The 19,618-nt window shown below is 41.2% G+C and overlaps 1 protein-coding gene across 2 annotated transcripts in view; it reads right to left on the bottom strand.

Moving 5' to 3' along the window:
* slc39a11 (solute carrier family 39, member 11) overlaps positions 1-19,618 on the bottom strand; it is a 91,324-nt gene that overhangs the window by 65,402 nt on the left and 6,304 nt on the right. For both annotated transcript variants that reach the window (XM_079182071.1, XM_079182070.1), the window contains exon 4: positions 5,067-5,225. In XM_079182071.1, the coding sequence (XP_079038197.1) occupies positions 5,067-5,225 (159 nt within the window). The remainder of the gene's footprint in view (positions 1-5,066; positions 5,226-19,618) is intronic.

The raw sequence follows: 19,618 nt of genomic DNA, 5'->3' as shown, positions 1-19,618 counted from the left end.
TCCTACTTGGAGAAGCCGGTCTGAACTTTCCTCTCCACTCGGTGAGCCTTTGAAGTGCGCCACTGCGCTGTCGAGATGTAATGAGACTGGTTGAGAATATAATGAGTAATCAAAACACGGCCCTACGATATTTAGCGAGTATAAGTGGTGCGCTTTGGTTTGCTCGCCGTGCCGAAGGCCCACTTAACCTGCCGAGGCCCACTGTGCTGGTCGCTATGATTGTCATGCTAAATTACTGTCATTCTACACTATGAATAGAGCATTTATAGCTTGGGGAAATTTTATGTTTTCCGTTAATCCATGAGAGCAGATATGCTGAGGACAAATTGTTTGGTGCATTGTACCAACTCCATCTCATCTATCCAATACTAAAAACCAATTGCTCAACAATTACTGAGCCAGGTGTGACCTTGCATGGCTTTCAACACTCCAGCTCATATTTTGTTATTGTGGGGAGAAAAACTCTCCCCCCACCGCTGGCGTGTAGAAATAAGAACGTAATCTGCATTACATGGTCCTAAAACGAAAAACTTAATGTACTGTATTTAAGACATTTTAGGATGTTATTTTAACGGCCTGTAGATTTTCCTTCGTGTGAGGGGTAGAAAGTCATGAGATGTGTGGGAAGAAGCAGCGAAATGGGAGTGGTGATAAACTGTCTTATTGGAACCATTACACAGTGCCATGGTTACCTGGTTTTCATCACCAAGCCGGGAAGCTTTCTCAGCTCTCTGCCAACCGCTCTCCCTCTCTTGTCCTCTCCTGTGTCCGTTACCTTATCGCTCCCATCCTTCTCTCCCTGTCAAGCCCAGCTCTCCCTCTCTGTCCACCTTGCCCTTCCTCAGTGGTTCTTCTCATTCAGTCCCACTGTTTGTTGAGGAGCCAGTAAAAGTGGCACTAGCAGCTGTCCAAACACCGATGGCCCCCCTGCTGTGTGTGGAAGACCCCCCCCCCCCAATGTTCCCAGTTGATTCTGCGCTGGCTTTTATCACAGCCTGACGTTGTCCACGACTGTCACCATGGTGCCAAGGAATGAAAGGGCAGAAGAGGAAGAAGAAGATGGAGGAAGACTAGAGGTGGAATATGTGGGAACAGCTACAAGATAAGGGAATAAAGGAGAGGTGAAAGTGGATGAGTAGATGGAAAGTCAAATGATGAGGGGCATGAAGGACGAACGACAAGAATGATATGATGTAGCAAGTAGTGCTACAGGCGTAAAGGAGTAATATTAGTCAGTAAGCTGAAGACCAGCAGAAATGCAGGGACCATGAACATCTCGTGTGTACATGTACAACACTGCTGGGAGTCGAGGGTGCTATTCGTGACATGTTATTTTGCCGTGTCGTCGTCATTCCTATCCGTACAACCAGTGGGTTTATGGTTACATTTCTTACTAGAGCATGACGTTCTTCATAGATCTAGCCCCTTCATTTCTCTGTCAAAGTGCACCAGAATGACGCATTTTTAAATATTACAACATACTTACAGAGGAGCATGGACCTGGGTCAGAGGTCCACCCATCAGTCTCACAAAATCCTGTGGCGAGCACTGGTGAAGTGCATGAAGATATTTGGGATCCAAGGGCAAAGAGATGTATGCTGACACCGCTGTCTCACTTTATGGAGCAGAGAAGGCAGCCTTACTTAGTGATTTAGGTGTCTTTAAATGATGCCTGCTCACGAACAGGCGATGGTCATCAGGCTGAAAAGAGCGATTTACGATAAGTTTGGTAAATCTAACTTGTTACAACAAAAACACCGGCTATAGCCCCGTCTGACAGTGAACAAGAACACCTAAGTGTACAACACATTGCTACAGTACATCAGACATTGGCTTCAACATCGTTATTTCAGGACCGTTGGGTTTTGAGGCTGCAGTGTGACACAGTGTTAATATTCTCTTTTTGTCATTTATGCCTTTTTTGCCTTGGCATATACAATGACTTGTAAGTTTTAATTCAGTTTCATTCATCAGACTTAATTGACCCCGGTACTGCACACTAACTGCTGGCCTGCTGCTTTGATGTGGCCTTAGTGAAGGCTTTCAGCCTTGACAAATGAAACCCATTTGACACCATTGGCTGGAAAGCCAGAGTGCTTCAAGAATGGCCATCAGTGCTGGAACAGATCTATTGTCAGGGCCTCCCGTCTGCCTCAGACGACCAGCAGAGTGCTGCTACTGAACAACCGCTGGGGTGGTTTCACGCCAGAGGTCAGCCGGCCAAATTGCCCCCTTTTGAGTAGGGTGGAGAGGCGGGAGTTTTCATCACAATCTTTTTTTAGTGGCAAACGTGTCTTCATTGTGTCATTGCTCACCAGAGTGCAACAAAAGGGGATGGCAGGTCCAAGTTCGACTATTTCATGATAATGGACCATTACAAGCTAATTCCTGGTGAAAAGCTCACACAGCTACAACCACTTCAAGTCCCAAACATCACTGAATATTTAACATAACACATGCACGCTTTATATAGACTCTAAGCTACTGTCTGTATGTGAATCTGTTCGTCATAATTAAACATCTGTTTTAGTGTTTACATCAGAAATGAATTTTGATTTGAACCTCACCTTCAAAAAGAATTAAATGAAAGTATCACTTGAGCCCAAATAAAAGCTGTGTAAATGTGAAAGGGCAGAAATGAAAAGAGAACAGGACGGTGGGAAAATACAAATCGGCTATATCGCGTCGTGAAAATAAAGTAAAAGTTTTAAGGTTTCTCCAAAACAATGAAAAAATGTACTGACAAAAATCTAGTCAAAGTCTTGGCCAATTAGGGATTTAGTCAAGAAGTTTTATTAATTCAAGTCTAGTTTTGGGGTTTTACATCTTCAAAAGTCATGAGACGATTTGGAACTAATTATTTAAATCCAGTTAAGGCGATCATCTTAGAATGACTTAGTGTAGCACCATGTGCACGATTTCTGTGAGTGTAATATTTGTGGCAATATGTGTGTCCATCTGGTGACAGCAAGACAAGGCTAATATTACGGAAAACCTGGATGGCGTTTGTATTTCCTGAGAGTTCATATGTATGTGTGTGTGTGTGTGTGTTTACATGAGTGCGTGTCATCTTGTATGAGTGTGCATGGCGGCGATGTGTCAGTCGCCCCTTCATATGTAATTCGTGTCACCGCTGCTGTCCTGGTGCGGCTGCAGGAGCTTAAGGCAACAGCTGTTCTCTGCTGCTCCGACTGTATCGGCTGCATGGCTTACCTCTGTCTGTCTGTTTCTCTATGTCTCTCTGTCTGGCTCTCTGTCTCTCTGTCTGTCTGTCTCTCTCTGTGTCTGTCTCTCTGTCTGTCTGTCTGTCTGTCTGTCTGTCTCTCTATGTCTCTCTGTCTCTCTCTGTGTCTGTCTCTCTGTCTGTCTCTCTCTCTGTCTGTCTCTCTCTCTGTCTGTCTCTGTCTGTCTCTGTCTGTCTGTCTTATTATTTCATTATTTATTGAATTATTAAATCTGCAACCGCGGGGTTCGGCCTTTTTGTTATTCAGGGTTAGTACATCTAACAATGAAGCGAGAGATCTCTGTCCATGTGTGTGTGTTTGTGTGTGTGTGTGTGTGTGTGTGTGTGTGCGTGTGTGTGTGCGTGTGTGTGTGTGTGTGTGTGTGTGTGTGTGGGTCCTTCGCATATCTCGGTTCATCTGATCTTCTTCACACTTGGCAGGTGTAGTGCTGGGGGACCCGAGAGAGAGCAGTGTCGAATCTGGTGAACTTTTAGACACATTTAATATTAATAAACTTTGAATTAACAAGCAACAGAGCTCTGTGCAGCAGTGGGGGCGGGGCTTCAGGAAGTGGGTGAATGCCCGGTGGGTGCTCCAGTGGTATGCTGAAGTCTTACACAGACAAACTAATGGATTCAACTAGGCTTTTCAACACGCTTTGCACACACATCACATAGGCCAATATCATTAACAACAAGGCCACTCAACATGTACCAACTATACACAACAGAATCCACACAAGCACTATCGTGTGGCTGTACGACCTTCCACCATATGCATGTTTAGTTTATCACAACTGATTATGGTTAAACGTTTATTGATACTCATTACCCAGAGAAGTTAGAAGGAGACATTTGTATAACATTACGTTTCTACCTAAAAACATATGGAGCTAACATTTGCAGAGCGCGTTAGCACTTCACTAACTACGGGTTAGCGCTTCTATGCTACGCCAGCTACTAAAGGTCTACTGAACGTGTAAAAATGCTGCTTTAGCTTTTCAATGATTGTAACAGTGGAAAAAAAAAACTACCTTGCTTTACAGGAAAAGGTTTTTTCCTTCAAGGTAGAGTTGATAATCTAAAATAAACATTTTGATATTTTAGTTGAAATTCTCATTACATCCTCACAGCAATCAATGAATCAGATGTTCTGACCAAAAACAAAGATCTATCTGTGGCATTAGCGGGACTGTAATAAGCCCGTCCAATCATCTTATTTGACCTGGATGTAATGAGTGAGCGGGCTACCTTCAACAAGATGCCAGCTTGACAGCTGTGTGTACTAATAATAGCCATCTTCATCGTTTTCTTTTCAGAATTTTTTTGGTAGCTCTGACAGCTTGACAGTGTAGCAGCGTGGGGGCGGGGATTAATGAAGGGTCAATCATGCCATCATCTAGCCCACACAGAGATCAGTGAAGGGTAATTTGAACAAAGCACAACCTTGTTCAGAATCACCTCAGACAACATCCTTTCTACACACTTCTCAGAGAATCTGTGTCTTGGTTCATTTTCTGCTATACTGAAAATTTAAGCTGTACTTATACCACACACACTAAATAAAAGCATAAACCACTTCTTTACCTATGTCACTGACGTTATATACCTTCAGGGAATCCCATGACCTCGCACAGATTACTTCTTACAGTTTATCTATAAGCCTGTTGCTTGTGTTTGCCGTTCAATAGAACATCCCTGAAGATAAAGGAGCTGTCTGTCTTGATATCCTTCTAGTTCTCTGGATGATAACACATTAACAGGAGTAGTACCATGTCTCCATTCATAGCACTGCAAACACTGTCTTCAGTACATCATATACTTTGTGTGAGAGAGTTCCTACCAGCAGGGGCATGGCCAGGTCAGCGAAGTAAACAAAGGCCGCCCCGAGTGTGAATCCCACAGCCACAGGCAAGAAAGCGAATGAGCCGTACTTCCCAGAATCCTCCGCCATGTCGATCGCCGGGGCCAGCAATGACCAATAGGAAGCAGCCAGCATTACCTGAGAGACGCGAGGAGAAGGAGAAGAGAGTAAATGAAAAATGTTCATGGTAAACAAGTCACTTTTCTTTGTTTCTCATCCACTGGGCCTTAATTAAGAAACACTGGTATGCTTCCTTCTTAAATTACATGTATAAGTAATGATTTGCATACTTTTCTCTCAGGTATAAACCGGTGGGTTGGACGAGTCTCGTAGAGATAGTCTTAAGTATTACGATGCTGAAATCAACTAAATAAAAGAAAATAACTTAAACTAAACTTAAATAAACTTAATGATTTTAATTTTCTAATTTGACTGACATATTTTGGGATGGCTCCTTACAACAATTCAGTAGGCTAGGTTAAATCATTTAGTAGGCTATTATATTCTCTTGTCCATGAGTGTCACAACCACCTCCCATCTTAAAGCACCTGTGTGTCGGATTTAGTGGCAACTGAAGAGCCCTTCACTCACCCTTTCCTTTCCTTTCCAACCATGTTGAGGAACTACGGTGGCCTTCATGTACCTTCAAAAACGCAAAAGGCTGTCACTAGAGCCACTGTTTGGTTTGTCCGTTCTGGGATACCGTAGAAACATGGAGGTGCAACATGGCGGACTAGACTTAAAGTCCTCATTACAAGCTATCAAAAACAACGATTCTAAAGTTTACAGGTGATTATACATTAATGAGAACATATTTATGAATATTATATTCCATTTCTGCTAATAGACCCCCCCTTTAAATCTTACACACCAATCCTTTACCTAGAGAAATGCTTGTGCTTTAGCAGGACGTGTTTTTCAGCATCCGACTTCACGCCAAACCATTCCTTCTTTATGTACGTCACAGTACAGCGCTGCTCTAAAGCTGTTGGCACCTGCGTGAATATTTTTCAATTGTTTCCGGTCTTCTAATGCGACGACAATCCCGTTCCATTCGTTACATGTTCATTTGCTGATTTCTAACATACACTCAACGGGCCAAAACTCTTCAATGCTAAATTGAATTGCTAACATACAATGTTGTACATACAGCCACAATGCAAAAGCATGGGGGGGGGGGGCACTTCTGTTACAATAGAATCTATGTTTCTGTTGTCTTTGATAAGATGAAACTTGGTACACAGCTCCTCCATAAACATGTTCACGACATATTGAAGCATGGCACCAATAGCTCCACCTTGTGACTATTAATAACGCTGCCATATCTCTTCAGGGCGTTATTTAATTTCCCCCGATTGTGGGTGGAATCTTCAGACCTGCATCAACACTTCTCGCTGAAACCCATTCCAGAAGCTGGGCCGGAGTGCCAGGTACAGCAATAACACACATTTTCTTCAGGAAATGAAGAACAGTAACATACGCCTTAACACTGACAGCTTGTTTTGTGTGTGAGCTGTCAGAGTCAGATTAGAGAAGGCAGGGTCCTGTATGTCTGAGCACACTAGTTTTGTCTTTTCAAGCTGTAAACACAAAGTATCCGCAGCTTCTGCTGTTTATCACAAATACATGCCAATCATACAGCTCCTCTCATATGACCCCGGTATCAGCAGCGGAAATGCAAAACAGTGTGCGTTCAGCCCTGCCAATCAACAGTAATGGAGGCATATTGTTCGCCTGCAGTCGGCTCCGGCACTCAGAAGAAATGTACTGCTAGCATCAATTCTAGTCAGCTTTGTCACTCAGAGAGAGGATAACAAGGCCAAAGTTTGACTGCAACTCACTTGGTTTGGATCTACGAGCTAAAAAACTTGTGAATTATGGAAAACCCAAGAGTTGTATTCTAGTCTTCTTCATGTTGACGCCATGATTGCAGAGGACAGAATGATCCCATCTTGTTTACCATCTGCAGTAAGACTTGTCTTGACGCTCCCAAACAGAGTTTCTTAGTCATTTGCCTCAGCGACGATGTCATTCCACTTTCATGTTAATGATCTGCGGCTGTATGCCTCTGACAACCAGTCAAGTTGCAGTTTACGTCAATGTCTGTTCAAAATGTCGTCCCTTTCACATAATTTTATTACATTAGAAACGCATTTGAAAAGTCCTAATTAGCATACGAATGACTGAGTTATTGCCAAAACCATGTCACAGTGACCACCAAAGTCTAATCAGGTCATCCTTGAGTTCATTTGGGCCAAATTTGAATCAAAATTAATTGAAGCATTCCTGAGATGTGGCGTTCACGAGAATGGGTCGGACGAGAGATCAGTGGCCAAGACCTTTAAACACCAAAATCTAAATCAGTTCATCCTTACAGGTGGACGTTTGTGCCAAATCTGAAGAAATTCCTTCCAGGCGTTCCTGGATATTGCATTTAAGAGAATAGACCTGACGGCAACACGAAAACATAATGCCGCAGCTGTTGCCGGCTCGGAGGCATAAAAACAATCTGCACCTACTTTTACAGTACAATTCATGTGAACGGGTAACGAGCAAAGAAGAGGGAACATAGTTATACAGGTAGAAGCAGAAAGCTGGATTTAAATGAATTTCTTTCTATGTATTTGGCATCTTCATCTCTCCACTGGCAACAGAAGTGGGGCAAAGATATCGAACAGAAGCCAAGAAGAAACTAAACTCAAAACTAAAGTTAGCTAACAATCAAAACAAATACAATTGTTCTAAAAACAAATTTAAATAAGAGGATTGCAGAAAATAATTTAAATAGCGTCTCGTGTGTTATGGGTAACTGTATGTTGCAAAGATTGGCAGAGGAGCCGGTGCACACATCTCCCACATCTCGTCGACACGTTAGCAGACTCAAAGGAGCTGATTGGCTGAATGAAAAAGGCTGAGAAATGAGTATGTTCTGGCTTGAACTTATCTTTTCGACACACATGCATGTTCGTTTGCACAGAGCCTGGAGCATGTTTCAATCTCCGCACTGAAATAGCTTTACTAGAGAGGAAGGAATGTCTTGGGTTTGGTCTGAATTCAAGCACTGGTTTGAGAGGCCCTGTGAGTAGAAGCAGCCGCCCGTTTAATAATTGAGAGTTACATTACAGTCATTTAGCAGACGCTTTTATCCAAAGCGACTTACAATTCAGATTCCATCAAATTCATACATGTAGGCACAGCTACTGTCTTGCTCAAGGACACATCGACATGCGACTAGCGGAGCCAGAGCCGGGGATCGAACCGCCGATCCTCTGATTGTTGGCTTCCATCGTATACTTTTCCATTATTCCATATTATTATGATGCCTCACTTCCACCGCGTGGGACTCAACGACTCTCGACTCAACTCACTTTTGGTACCTGGTCCTATTTCCATTCCCACTGCGGATAGTAGCCCCTCAGTGAAGGCAGGATTGTCCGCTGATCGCAGTAGCGACGCCACATGAACCACCCGTGACATCATCTTCGACGAGACACCAGTAGAGGGTCTACACTTTGCAATGTAGAGTTGCGGGCTTCCATTTTTCTTTTTCTAAATCTAGGTAATCTTAATCTATGCCTTTGTATTGACTTGCAGACTTGTTAAGAGACTTTGCTCATATATACACCTAGCCACATAAAACCATAATCACGAGAACAGAACACTCTTGAGGGGATTATTTTTATCTTCAACACCGGCTTCGTGTTCCCTTTCCACGGTCTGCCGATCAAGGGTGCAACGCTGCGATCCGGAGAACACGATGTAATTCGGTGCAAATTGACTCAAGGTGGGGAGCTGTCTACATGTTAATTAGAAACAATCCAGAGCGCACATAAAGTGAGCCGCTTGGCACACTGCTGTTACGGCTGCCAAGCCTCATGGGTGCACCAAATGTAAATGCAGGAACATAACTTTATATGTGTGCTCTGTCTGAGAATATATGTGCGCGGTCTCTTAACGGATTGATTCAATTCCAGGATTATCATTATTGCTTTTAAGAAATGGGGCGACAGATGGGAAATGATATGACGCGACATCAATTCTGACATTTAGACATCTCCGGGTTGTATTAATTTCAGAGAAAAACATGAATGTAATTTCCACGACATTTACACCCAATCTTTCGAGATGGTTTCGTGGACAACAGCTATTGGAATTTATATAGAAATAATGTAAAAACATTGGTGTTCACGTCTAAGTAATTACACCTATTTGCCTTCTTGCCGAGAGTTCAATGCCACGCTAGTGTCTGCTTAGCTTGATGACAGTAAACGGGTAAACAACCTGGCTCTTTCTGAAGATTAGAAAAAAATCTGCCTCCCACTACCTTTAAAGCTCATTAATTCAAACGGTTTGTTTAGGCTGTACAAATGTAAAAATAAACATTTGTGGTTTTATGGAGGGGGAATAGTCCCAAGCTAAATGACCTCTGCTTGTAGCTTCATATTTACTGGACAGACAGGAGAGAGGCGTCAATCTTCAAATCTAACTCTCAGCACGAAAGAGAGTAAAAAAAAAAAAATGAGACACATACCCTGTTCCATGCATCATGCTGTGTCAGCTAGCTTTAGGAAAAAAAACACCAAAAACTGATGTGGGTCGATTTTTAGGGTGTCAAAAATGTAACTACAATTTTCCTCAAAACACATTTTAAGTTTTTGGTACAATAGTTGAACAACTCAAAACCCTGTTGCAGATTTTTATTGTCATTTCCTAACTTCACTTTGCTACACTTATTGTCCTGACTATTGAAGGTGGAAAAAGAAATACAATTAATCGTATTTCGAGAAAATGATGATGACAAATAAAGAAAGATAATTGGTTTTGCAGTTGTGTAACTGGTGTATGCTCACAAAATACAGTTTTCCATTGAAAAATCCGCTCAGAAGCCTCTCAACGTAACTAAAAGACCAAACAAAGAGGAAATAAATAGTTTTTCTTGTCAGGCATTGGTTTTTTTTTGGCCCAAGGACAAAAGGAATGGAATAACAATATGGTTGAAATAGAAAAACAGTCCGGTGTTTCATCACACAAATACTGGCGACTCTGTAATATACACTGTAGGGTTCAAAGTGGCAGTAAGCAATTTCACATGCTGTCAGCTCCAAATAGCGGCGAGGGAAAACAGCTCGAAATATTTAACTTCAACACCCAGAAATGTTGTAACAACATGACTTCACTTAACCCCGCACAGATGACTCATATCAATTATGCTGATCGGTGTTGCAAAAGGGCAAAGAGAGACAAAAAATCTCATTTGTCTGAGGCCAGCGTTCTGTCAACACTGCCCTCTGGCTGATTATGGATGGATGGATACAGATGCTGATACCTGAGGATTCCAAGGTTAATACCCCTGAAGAGTGCATTAGTGCATTTTTTGTGGTTTCACTCTAATTTCTATTTCAAACAGCCGAAACCCTCGGTCCATTTCACAATCTCTAGTCTCACTCAAGTCTCAGTTCAAGATTCTTGAGGATTTTGAAACAGCGGTCTCACACTGATGCTAGCATCCAATGACTGCTTTGTTACCTCACTGAGAGCTAAATACAAAGCCTTTTGCAGCAACGTTTAGATGGAGATATGAGAAATATCTCAGTATCTGCAGTTCTAATGCACATTGCATGCATTAGTACGAGTATTTAGGGAAGGCTCGTGCAAAAACTACAATCGGAAATGAGCGTTGTCTTCTTCCTATTTTTACTTTATTTCAACATCGGACGTTGTTTAAGACAAGAATTGTGAGTGAACTGCGTCTGTTAAGCTCTAGTTAGCTTTGGAAAATGAGTGGGCGGGCACTTGCATGGGTAGCTCACGCCATAAATAATATCTAAGACAGCACACACAGCAAAACACGGGATCCTCCTCAGGCCGGAATTCTTGTCAAACTGTACGTCTACAAAACACACAATGGGAATGAGGACATTTTTTTTGTAGGCACACTAGCAGTGTGACTGTTGGTGGTGCGATTGGTCCAGACTGAAATATTTAAAGCGTGGCCATATACTCTCTATTGTTCATGAGTAAATAACAACTCAAATAGATTTTAAAAAACTAAAGAAAGAGAAAATGAAACAAAAAAAGGTTTCCAAAACCACCAACTACCAAACGTTGCCCAACTACTATAATAAAACGCACACTCCTCATACATCCTGACCTTAACACAGCCAGTCTTTAGCAGGCTTTGTGTTTCATTGGGTTGATAGTTGATAGAGTGGTAGCCAAACATTTCCAATAACTAATATTTCTGCAAAAATAAGTTTGAAATACTTTTTGTTGTTGTTAGTTTGTTTTTCTAAATATCAGCTGGACTTTTGCCGATATATTCCTCCTTGCAACAAGCAGAATTAATAATTGTTCCTTTTTAATTATGCTCGTCGAAGATAAACAGGAAGATAAGGTTGTAGCCTAATCAAACTGCTCTCGAAAGAATCCCAAAATGCGTTCATCATTAGGGTGCTCTGATCTTACAACGCTCGAGAGTAATCATCTAGAGGCATGTCGCAATGTAATCAATTCTGCAATCAGTGATTGCCTATCTGAGTTCGGAGGTTCCATGGGAGCAATTAACGTCAATATAAGAAGCCAGCGGTGAATAATTTAATAGTTTCGTAAGTGTAGTTTTAATGTTCTGTACATGTGATGCACATGGTCACTGTTCTAAGAAGCCTACTGCAGACTATATAACTGTTGAAAACCTGTCTATAGTAACCTGCCATTAAAAAGGATATAAGAAGGTAACGAGGTATTTTCGCTGCGTAATATTCACCTTCTGTGTGAAAGTACTCAACAACAGTCCGAAAAAAATATATTGACACGCGAATTGATCGCACTGTATAGCCTACAAGCTTACTATCATCCTTTGAAATGAATTAATTATTTTTAAACTTAAAAGTGGCCCTGTATGTGTAGATTATATAGAGCAGGAAAAAGCATAATCAATCCCACCAAAAGCTGCAAGTTATTCTTTGGAGGTATGGAAGCTCTGGTCTATATGTGTTTAGCATGTACTGAATTTTTATCTTGGACCAACAGCCTCATATAAAGTCAATTAAATCCCTTACTTACAGGAAGCGCACAAACTGAAAAAACGAGCTTGAGAATGGTGCTGATGAGTTCTGTCCCTTTGCTGTGTGAAGCCAAAATAAATAGCTATAGTCTTTCCTAAAAGGTGATTCATTGCCTTTTGAATGCCTGAATTGTTCCATTTTCTACAATAACTGCAGTATTTCTTCGCCAGCTGTGGTTTAGTGGCTCTATTGTCTGATCAAAGCCTCGCGGAAAATTGAGAAATGAGATGGATGAAGATTGATTGTGAAGATAAAGACAGGCATAAAACAACTTAATTAGTGCCCTGCATGAAAAAATTAGCGTTAACTGGCCCCCATGAAGTACTTGGCTGGTGAGGCTTCACAGGAGCAAGACAGACTAATATTGTGCATGAATTTCTCTCAATATCTGTACCGGTTCTCTGTCCATACCTCTCGAGCTTTCAAGATAAAGATTAGACTAAATTGAGCCTCGGGTGGGTTCTGCCTGGATTTTCCTCTCAACGTGGGCCAATTTCTGAGCTTCTTTTTTATTTAATGGCCTGTATCCCCCGCGGTCGATGCAAAATCCCTCAGTGACAAGAAGATGCCTCCATTAATTTTCCCTCTCCGATCAATTCATCTTCCTTCCTGACATCTCTTCCATTCCTTCCAACATGCTGCCGTCTGTCTCGGAGCTAATAAGGTTCAAAGCTATCCACTCTCTCCCACTTCATCTCTCTCTTCCATGCTTAGCAGATGTCATTCCTTGGTTCCTGCGTTCAACTGTCGACGTCTTTCACATAATCTTTCACCTCCTGCACTTCAACCATCGTCTCATTTAACTGCTGGTCCTCGATTTCGTGTTTCTCTGTAGGTCTCCCTCCGTCGTCATGTACAAGTTCCACAGTGCTGGATATGATTAGGGTTGCGAACTGTCGGTACATTTCCTAGAAAATGTCCACAAAGTTTCTGGAAAGCTAAGCTTGGATAATATTGGAAATTTTGGAAAACTTGCACAAATTCAATAACAAATTTTTACCTTTGATTAGTGAACTAATTTAGGAGGAAAATATACATAACTAATACAGCAATTCAACGTCTTATGTCTTACGATACTTCAGTGAAGCAGCAGGTAGTAACCCTAAAGCAAAGTAACTAGCTGTTACCAAAAATGAGTAATCTATTTCTATTAATTATCTATTTAAAACATGTATTTCATAAAGTTTGCACACAGCCCACATTGTCGGCCTTTCCCAATTAGATTGACCATAGCACATGGTCCATTTAGAGTCAAATAGACCATAAAGGGTATGCTTTAGGGCGGGGCTACCTTGTGATTGACAGTTCGCTGCCGCTACGAGAGCCGTATAAGACGTCTCTACGTCACTCCTCCACCGTCAAAATATGGTCACTTCCGTTCATTGGTTGCAAAAAGCTAAAATGGCGGTGGCCGTAATCCAAGATGGCGACGGACATTACGGCGAACTCAAGGCTTCAAAAAGGCACTCCATCAAACAATGGTTGTAATCACGTTGATTACGTTCACTTCTTATACAGAGTCTATGGTACTAAGCAATGAGCAGCCAATAAGACATCCAGTATTCTAACAAAATTCTAGCAAGCACAGTAGCATGGCTAGACAGAATGGTAGCAGCCGATGTCAATTAAACCCTGGGAGACTTACAATATTTGGAATCTAATCCTGCTTAAAAATAATTGAATTTAACCATTGAGGTACAGATCAAAAAGTCCATGTTCCAATTGAGAGTCGGGGGGGAAAACAGGAAGCGATGTTCACTCCGCATGTTGAAAAGCCTTCCACTAATCCCCAGTCAGTAGAAAGCTTTGTATTGTAATTCTACAGCGCTATGAAGAAGATTTATACAAGCCTACAATACAATCACTGAAGAAAACTGCAATTGTTCTGGTATAAATGGCATATTGATACAGGATAAACATACATAATGAGAGGAGCTGTCATGCCAACCACAGATGTTAACTTTGTTCTAGCTCAAGTTAATGTGTAAGTCACACAGTACAAAACTGCTCAAGTAAAAGTGAATTAACGGTGACATCAAGGCTTCCAAGACCATCCTGTGTCAGTATTATGTAAATGCTGCAGCACCAAAAGTATCTGAAGTGCAGTTACAGAAGAATACTTAAGTACAGAAACGAGGTAATTATACGCCATTACTTGCCCCCAGTGAGAAAACATTGATGCTAGTGCATGTTTTTTGTTTCCATAGCTAGAATTTCCAATGGGCATACAAAAAGTATTTCCCTGGAAAGGTCACAAAAAATAAGTAGTTGTAGGTAAATTGCATTTGTATTCTAAGCATTCGACTGAGAACTTTCCCTGATTGAGGATTCCGTTTAGTTGTAAGGGAACGTAATTTTGGAGAAGACGGGGTTGGTGCACTACAGTGGAAAAGCTTTTAATTCAATTGAGGATTAAAAAGTCTCAATGTGCAAGCAAGAGATGCTACAAACTATTCCAAAGACTCTCAAGGCACATTGTCTAATTTAGAAGTGCTAGTAGCGTTAACAAATACAACTGAAGGAAATGAGAGTGCTGAGAAAAACAATACAAAAGAAATATAAACGTGTGTCTTGTACTACTTTTCTTATCTTTAAGAATAACTATATAGAAATAGTCAATATTCTCACTGATAGTCTTGTTTGCTAATGTAGGTCATATAGAGGCTTCAGTATTTAATTGAGACCGTTTCATAACCAGTTACAAATTCCTTGCAGTAACTTTAAGTTAGCGCGTTAGCATGCTAACATTTGCTAATTAGCACCAAGCACAGAATGATGGGAATGTCGTTCTGTGCAGGTATTTGCAATCCATCCAATAGTTACTGGTGACTATACAAGGTAAAGTTAAACAAGGCGTGTTTAGCTCTGATTATTAGCTTGATTCATAATGTTTCACAATTGAAAAGCAAATGTCTGAGCATGATGAAAGGGACAATGTTGGCTTTCTTTTTTCTTATGCGAACAGTGGATCCTGCAAGAAATTACCATAATTCAGTTAGTTTGATTTGCACTGAGCCAAGTGAAGAATTACACATATCTTGCTCATGCACGCAGGAATAATACGAATATTTTATGCAGAAATGTTTAAATCCCAGTTTGACTTCATTGTTATTGCATGAATACTGCAGTTTGTCTGGGAAAATTGCAAGATTACTTCCATTTTCATCAATCAGATGAGACCAAAATTCAGCAGAGAAATACACTAATATCACACACAAAAGATAATCATCCATCTTCATATCACTGCACACACAGTTAGTTCTTTCTCTTGACTACTCCCCCCCCCCCCCCAAGAAATAAAGGAAAAAAACAATCGTAGTAAATGTAATTAGCAGGTAATGTGACTGGCTGAGAGGATAATAAGCACCTCTAGCTCCACTATTTACCTTCCACTCTAGCTATCCGTTCATATCGAGGGCACTACAACCTGTATGGAAACAACTGATTTGCTCTCAACGACCCTGTTCACATGGTCTTTGCGACGGTGTCATTATAAAGTCCCCTGTTTCTGTTTCCTGCATTTCTTCTTTCTTCACCCTCACGACGCAATTTAGCCACAGCTTCTACACTTCTATGTCCTCGCAGCCACTCAAACGTGACTGGGGAATTCAATCATCTCAATGCATGGAGAGACACTCGTGATGGAGAGGTGGACGGGCGCCTTGGAGAAAGAAAGAAAATGTCGAAAGTAGACCCCGTACCTAGAGAGGACGGGCAACACCTTGATGAATAAATCAGCTCATGTTAGACTCAATTCGTTCCAATTCTTCTTGAGGAACCTCAGTGGCTGATCACATCGAGGCTGCAGGCTGCTTTTCAAACCAGAAATAACTCAATGGCAAACAATTAAAAGAAAGTCCCTATTTCTTATTACATTCCCAATGCACTCAAATATTTATATTCTGAGTGCATCCATGTCTTTAGAACAGGCGGAAAGGAAACACATGCCGCTCTCACAAAGTATTCCTGACAGGTACAGTCTACCCCCTCAGGATGCTCATTCACCACACACACACACACACACACAACACGCGTCAATATGGCAATATAACTAATGCCTGTATCCCTGGACCTCTGTTCCAGCTTCTTCATGCTTGTTTTCAACCTCCGTGCATGGAATGCTGATCACAGAAGAAGGTGCGGCTGAATTCTATGAAAGACAACACTCCAAATGGAAAACCCCAAATGGTATTATTGCATAAAGTGCTGTTTATTTGCCTCTCCTCCGCACTGGCTTGCAAGCATTTGTGCATTGAACAGGTCATTTGTTTTGTTCTAAGCACATGAATTGCATTCGTCAAAATCTCAACATCATCTACAGTATATCGGTGGGCAGTCGACCAGGTGGAGCCAGAGAAGAACATCTTTTTTTGTGGGTTCCATATTCAGATTCCTCATCCATTTGTCAACACATCAATGGTCCTGGCTAAAGTTAATGGGTCTCTTGGGTATTTTTCAACATGGATCCTATTTTCCATGTTTTTGTGCTGTGAAGTGACTAATGGTGACATGAAATTGGTCCGGTATTGATTACTTTGTACAGGCCTGAGTCCCTGGATCACATATCCCACTAAAATCCATCATCGGGCTTCAAGTAATGCGTTTGCGTTCGGCAAGCCAGTGACCTGACCAATCAGCGTACTGTGAGGAGCTACTGGCCACTAAGGGCGTGGCAAGTAGGCAAGTCTGTGCGAGATGACTCGGCGGTTGACTGTCTCAACAACGACGGCTCCTAAAGAGGCTAGCGTAGAAGCTGCAGTATCATCAGTTATATCAGAACTGGAGGGTATTTCTTCATTAAGAGACGAGCAAAGAGCATCACTGAAGGTGTTTTCAACTCTTCAATGCATTGTTATCTTTGGGGCGATTCCCCACCGTCAATGTACGTCCACTACAAGTGCTTGTTTTTGCCGCAGACAGGCTAATATTGTCATTATAAGTGTCTGACAACATTGAGATGAGAGAGAAATAAAACCGTTTTCTTTACCTTTCACCTAATCCGTTCTGCCTGTTTGCCTGGTGCTGCTCCAGAAGTCGCATCCACATTCTGGAAATCAGCTAAATATTCAGCCATGACGTTTATTCCTGATTGCTGCCAACACAACAAACTCTGACATTGCGCAATTGTTTTCTGGCGGAAAGTCACATGACACAACAAAAGAACTGACTGGATCAAGCAAGAGATAATAAAAAACATATGATTACTCTGTAGGCATAATGTGGTTAGACACATAATAATAACAATCTGAGCCTGTCAGTGGCAAAAGCAAGCACTTTTAGTGGTCGGTGGTCGGTGAGGCGTTGCAGCGAGTTTAGGGTTTAAAAGTCTCCCTTCACTGTATTGTGTTCAGTCTCAACTGTGTAAGTAATTGCTTTGTTCCTGGCTGAGAAAGCTTTTTTTTGGCACGAACAATTGTAGACTAATATGTCCATAAAAGTCCATAATGCATTACGAGGATTAAAGTATCACCGATTAAAATAGTACAATCATATTTATTGTCCTATCAAATGAGGACAGCAGAAATAACTGCCTCCGACAAGCACTCTCAGAAAGATGTGGATGTTTTCTACTGACTGAGGTAATATCAGACTTTTACGACACTTGAAATGAAATGAATGGATTGAATGCTGTTTTTAATGGTTATAGGGTGAATACAAAAAGCAGAGACTTTTGGGCATACGTCTTATTTAAGCCATATAGCTATATCAATAAGCATGCAACATACCACCAGTGGTGTTAAGTATCGTAGTACATTTACTCAAGCACTGTACTTACTTACAACTTTGAGGTACTTGTATTTTACTCGAGTATTTCCATTTTATATTACTTTATACTTTATACTAACTTAGTAGTTACTTAACGGATTAAAATTATTGATACAAAATATTATCAACAAATAAGTTTGATGTTTGATGCTATTATTAAGATTATTATAGCTAAAGCTTAACCTTTACCAGCTCCAACATTAATCTCCTATGTGCATTGTTCAATCAATTTAAAGATAATTTAGTATGAGGACTACTTTCACTTTGGGAACTTAAAAGTACATTTTGATTCTAATACTTTTATTCGTTTAATTGAGTAAAGTTTTGAATGCAGGAGGATATCAACACTGTGGTATTGCTACTTTTACTCGAGTAAATCATCCGAGCACTTCATCCACCACTGACTGACTACCACACACACGTGCCAGACGTTACTGCACGGCAGTGAGAACGTATCAGCCAATGAAAATTGTTTGCAAATGATTGTAATTCGTGACAGTCAGCTGGAGTTGCACTCATAAACTGTCTGCGGTGGGAATTACTGTTGCATTATATCAACTGAGCCTTGACAAAAAAAAACGACATTTATTTCAAATGTTCAGAATCAGAAGACTGGGCTTAACGTCATTAGCTGCAATTGCTTTCCCCTAACACTTCTTTCCAAGAACAAACAGCGCCTCAAACATGCAAACAAGAGAGGTGGGACTTGAAAGGATCAGAAGAAGAGATACATAGAGAGATGTATAGAAATAAAGAAATGATCATAAATTGTTGTCATTCCTTGCCAACCACCGCAGCTGAGAGACGCTGTGTTCTGGGAACAGACTAACGTGATATTTTCTGCCGTGACAAAGACTGTATGGCATGCCAGCGTGTGTCCATCTGTATCTGACGCTGTGTGCGTTAGCATGTGTTGGACTCAGTGAGTTTGTGGGCCAGCAGATGCAAAGCATAGAAACAGGACGGCATCTGAATTACATGACGTGCAAAAAGAATGACACATGCATAACGACACACCGAGCCCCAAACACACGCAAGCGCCTACTCACCATTCATTTGTTCAACAAGGATTGATTTAATATAAAATAAGCTCTGATCAGAGTTTAGCAACATTTTGATTTGAAATGAGCAAATCCAGATTTAAAATCAAGCAGAGCTCTGATGCCCAATCAATAACTCATAAATCCAAGTTTAAACCCAAATTAAATGGAGCTTAATCAATATGTGAGAGCCTAGTAGACCTAGCAAGTACACAAAATGTTGCATTGTTTGTATGCTATCTAGCTAAAAAGTTAGTTCGTTAGCCTAATGTTACTCATGATGGTCGGCAGAAAATGTGTTAGCCAAACTGATAGCGCAATATGGCCAAATAATAGAAGATAAAAAAAGCAGACATCAGCACAGTATGGACAAAACCTTTCATCTCAAAGTACTAAAGTATCAAAACTCTTCATACCGGCAGCAATGCTAACGATGAACAACTGTTGCTGGTGCAACAACCTGAGCATGGCTGTCCTGCGGGGATGAGTATTTCCTGGAGGTTTATCTAGACTGCCAATGTGCTACTGTGTGAACACATCATGTGTGAAACATAGCGGCGTGTTATGAATGATATTTTAATACAGAGTGCATACGCGAGTGCGTCACACCAGCCCCGTTTCTGAGGTGAGGTGCGAAAAAGTCTATTTCACCGTGGGCTTT

This window comes from Pholis gunnellus (assembly GCF_910591455.1).
Source record: "Pholis gunnellus genome assembly, chromosome: 21".
In the NCBI taxonomy this organism is placed as follows: Eukaryota; Metazoa; Chordata; class Actinopteri; order Perciformes; family Pholidae; genus Pholis; species Pholis gunnellus.
Note: the sequence above shows the minus strand (reverse complement) of the source record. Positions and strands in the feature narration are given on the sequence as shown.